Below are 3,944 nucleotides of genomic sequence, written 5' to 3' on the forward strand. Positions count from 1 at the left end.
GAGTATCGATCAGCCCAACGTCACCGCTGTTGAAGTTTTGGCCCATTGGTCAAGTCACTTACACCAAACCACATCCGGCCCAAGTATAATTAAATATGGCTCAGTCCTATTAAGTAAATGAGTCAACCCGGAAGGAAAGTTTTTATACAAAGCAAGTTCTACGTAAGAAATATCATACAATAGAAAGAACTCTATTTGTAAAGAAAGTCATGTATGGTAAGAATTGGAGGACAAGCAAAGGGAGTCCTACCATAATTTTACCAACTTTTATGTATAAATAGAGGCCTAGACCTCCAATAAAGGGGCGAGCAATTCAATTCTTCTCTAGACACTATTCTTGTTTATTCTTTACTATTCTTGAGTGTGTTGTATTATTTTTTCTCAATCGTTATTGGTTGAGCAGAATTTTGCACCTACACTTTGGCACCGTCTGTGGGAACGTGTGCAAATATATTCCCACTCTTGTTTCACTAGTGAATCCTACAACTACCATCCGGAATGTTGAATGGAGGATCTTCAACAGATCAATAGACGGAGTTGATGCAGAAGATGCGTGAAGAGTTTCTACACCAGTTTGACGTACTTCGTCAGGTAAACGAAGCAAGCGTGGCTCAGAACGCCTTGCTTCAATAACAGAATAACACTCTGTAAATGACGATGGCTCAATTGGCACCACCGCCACCAATGGGTGACACAGCAGCACCCCCTAATTAGAATATTCCTCCGGTTACCGGGCTTCTACCTAATGGGGCACGACCCAACAAGGCTCAGCCAAATGAGGTTCAGCAACAACAGAGGGCAAGATCTGAGGCTGTGGCTTCAAACAACGTCCCTCGTCGCGCACAGGACGAGTAAGTCGAGTCTAGCCATAAGCTCACAGTGTGGTCCAATGGAATTCCAAATGGTGCCGGTGTTCAGGATGCATTTGATGAGAAAAGACTCCTGAAGATTCAGACACCTGCTGAGATGGCTAAAGAGCATAAAAACTCATTGGTCAAAACTCCTTTCACTGATGATGTGTATATGGTTGAGAGGCCCAAGAAATTTACCATGCCTTCTTTTATTCAGTTTGATGGAACGGGGGATCCTTCTCGACACCTAGATCATTATGCGCAAAAGATGGCTTTGGATGATCGTAATGACCCTTGGATGTGCAGAGTTTTTCCTACCAGCTTGACAGGAGCAGCACTAGAGTGGTTCAGGAATAGGCCGCATAAGTCTATCCCGGATTACGTAACTCTGTGCACCATGTTCCTGGCACAATATTGCGGAAATAAGAAACAAAAGAAGAGCATTGCCAGCCTTTTCACTGTAAGGCAAAAAAAGGGGGAAACATTGCAGGATTTCTTATCTAGATTCAATATAGAAGCCTCGGAAATAGCAGATTGTCATCTCGCGACTGCTATAGAAACGTTTAAACTCGCGATGATTCAGGGGATGAAGTTCCACACTTCCTTAGTCAAATATTCTCCTTCCGACATGCAAACTCTCAATGCCAGGGCCCAGATCTACATTCTGCTCGAGGAAAATATAGCCCACCGAGCGCAGCACGCCACCCTCGTGACAGTGGAGAACAAGCCTCGAGAGAGAATTCCAAATTTAAAGATTCAAAAAAACCAACGCGCCTCAACGCTGATCACCCAGGCACCTGAGAAGAGGCAAAGGATAGAGGAAAGGTTTACACCTCTCCGAACTACCTTAGCTCGGCCTTCCAAGAGAATAAGATGAAGTTCACAGCCCCACAGCCAATAAAGCAACCCCTGGAGCAAAGGGACAAAAGCAAGCATTACGCTTATTATCGAGATTATGGGCATTCAACCAATAATTGCAGATCCCTTAGGCGACAAGTGGAAAATATGATAGCCAGAAGTGAGTTGGCGGACTACCTCATGACAAAAGAGTATGTAAAGCCCCGCGAGGTCTATCCTCGCAATGTAGAAGGTACACAAGTAAAGGTCATTCATGCAATACATGGCAGGTCTGAAGATGATCAAGAGTTTGAGGGGGTATACAGATCCAGATTGAGGGCATCCCACAAGCTCAAGAAGATATCCTCAGTCAATGATATCGCTTCGGGTAGCATCAGTATTGGATTCGGAGATGGCGACCTATCCAAAGTTTAACTCCCCCACAAGGATCCATTGGTCGTCAGTCTTTTAGTGGCCAATTGTATGATCAAGAGGGTTTTGATAGACCCAGGAAGTAGCGCCAACATCATCACAAAAACGGTCTTTGAACAGCTAGAGATCCCGTCATCATCTATTCGACCTACCTCCAACCCATTGATGGGATTTGATGGCACGAGTAGATCCCCTTGGAGTAATAGACTTATCCGTAACTGCAGCGAAGAGGACTCTGAAGGAGAACTTTGTTTTAACAGAGATCCATCCTTTTTATAATCTCATCGTGGGAAGAGATTGGATACACCGGATGAGAGGAGTTCCGTCCACCCTTCACCAGGTAATGCGGTGCTTGTCTCCGGACGAAAAAGAAGTGATTAATCTATGGGGCAATCAAGTCGCTGCGAAGGAATGCTATATGTTGACACAGGCTAAAGCAAAGAAGGTGTCTACTTAGCAGCAACCAGGTGTGGCTTCCAAAAATATACCCAAATAGCAATTACAGAGCCCTCTGCCCAAGTATCTTAAGGTAAAGAAGGAAAAGGAAATTACGAAGCCTACCGAGGAGACCCTTGAAGCTGTGGAAGTTATCCTCGGTGACCCTCAGAAGGTCACTTATTTAGGCTCTTCCTCCACATCCGAAGAAAATGAGGCATTAATTGATGTCATTCGGAGTAATGCAGATGCTTTTGCATGGGATCACTTGGACATGGTAGGAATCGATCCTTTAGTCTCCTGTCATAGCCTGAAGGTGGATCCGGAGTTCCGACCGGTTAAGTAGAAACACCGAAGGTTTGCCCCCGAACGCAATCTCATTATAGCTGAAGAAGTGAACAAGTTATTGTAAGCAGGTTTCATTCGAGAAGTGCAATATCCACAATGGCTGTCAAACGTAGTGGTCGTACAAAAGAACAATGGAAAGTGGAGGGTTTGTGTAGACTATACCAACCTTAACAAAGCCTGCCTTAAATATAGTTTCCCTCTGCCAAAAATAGATCAGATGGTTGATGCTACTACCGGCTACGAGAGGCTAACATTCCTTGATGCGTACTCGGGATACAATCAAATTCCTATGAACCCTGAAGATAAAGAAAAAACGGCTTTCATTACAGAAAATGGGACTTATTGTTACAAGGTCATGCCCTTCGGGCTGAAAAACGCTGGGGCTATTTATCAACGCCTTGTCAATAAGATCTTCGATAATTTGTTGGGAAAAATAGTTGAAGCATATATAGATGACATGGTGGTCAAAAGTGTGAAGAAGGAAGACCATCCGAAGCACCTCCAGGAAGTTTTCAATACCTTGAAGAAGTACAACATGAAGCTGAATCCATCCAAGTGCTCATTTGCGATATCATTGGGTCAATTTCTCGGCCACATAGTGAATAAAAGAGGGATAGAGGTAAGTCCAGCTCAGGCTAAGGCCCTCATACAGAATCAGGAACCAAAAAATTGTATGGAGGTACAAGTTCTTACCGGTCGGATCGCAGCCCTCAGCCGGTTTATATCCCGATTATCAGATAAGTGCAAACCATTCTTCGATGCTATAAGATCTAAGAATAAAGATATATGGGGACCTTAGCAGCAGGAGGCCCTCCATCAGTTGAAAGGTTATATAACCGAACCACTAATTCTATCCGCTCCAAAACCCGAGGAGGTTCTTATTATGTATTTAGCAATTTCTAGCATAGCGACAAGTGCAGCATTGATTAGAGAGGAAGGAAAGCGGCAATATCCAGTCTTTTACACAAGTAAAACAATGATGGATGAGGAGACACGGTATAGCAAAGTAGAGAAAATCATCCTAGCCTTGGTCTATGCCAA

The 3,944-nt window shown here is 43.9% G+C and overlaps 1 protein-coding gene across 1 annotated transcript; it reads left to right on the forward strand.

Moving 5' to 3' along the window:
* The first annotated feature begins 1,724 nt into the window (after nucleotides 1–1,724).
* On the forward strand, nucleotides 1,725–2,123 carry LOC132281579 (uncharacterized). Its single transcript, XM_059783275.1, has one exon. It carries the CDS (start codon nucleotides 1,725–1,727, stop codon nucleotides 2,121–2,123), a length of 399 nt encoding a protein of 132 aa, XP_059639258.1.
* Nucleotides 2,124–3,944: the final 1,821 nt, after the last annotated feature.

Source organism: Cornus florida, unplaced genomic scaffold (genome assembly GCF_030987335.1).
Source record: "Cornus florida cultivar Cherokee Brave unplaced genomic scaffold, ASM3098733v1 CherokeeBrave_3.0.0_Hap2_Chr11, whole genome shotgun sequence".
NCBI lineage: Eukaryota > Viridiplantae > Streptophyta > Magnoliopsida > Cornales > Cornaceae > Cornus > Cornus florida.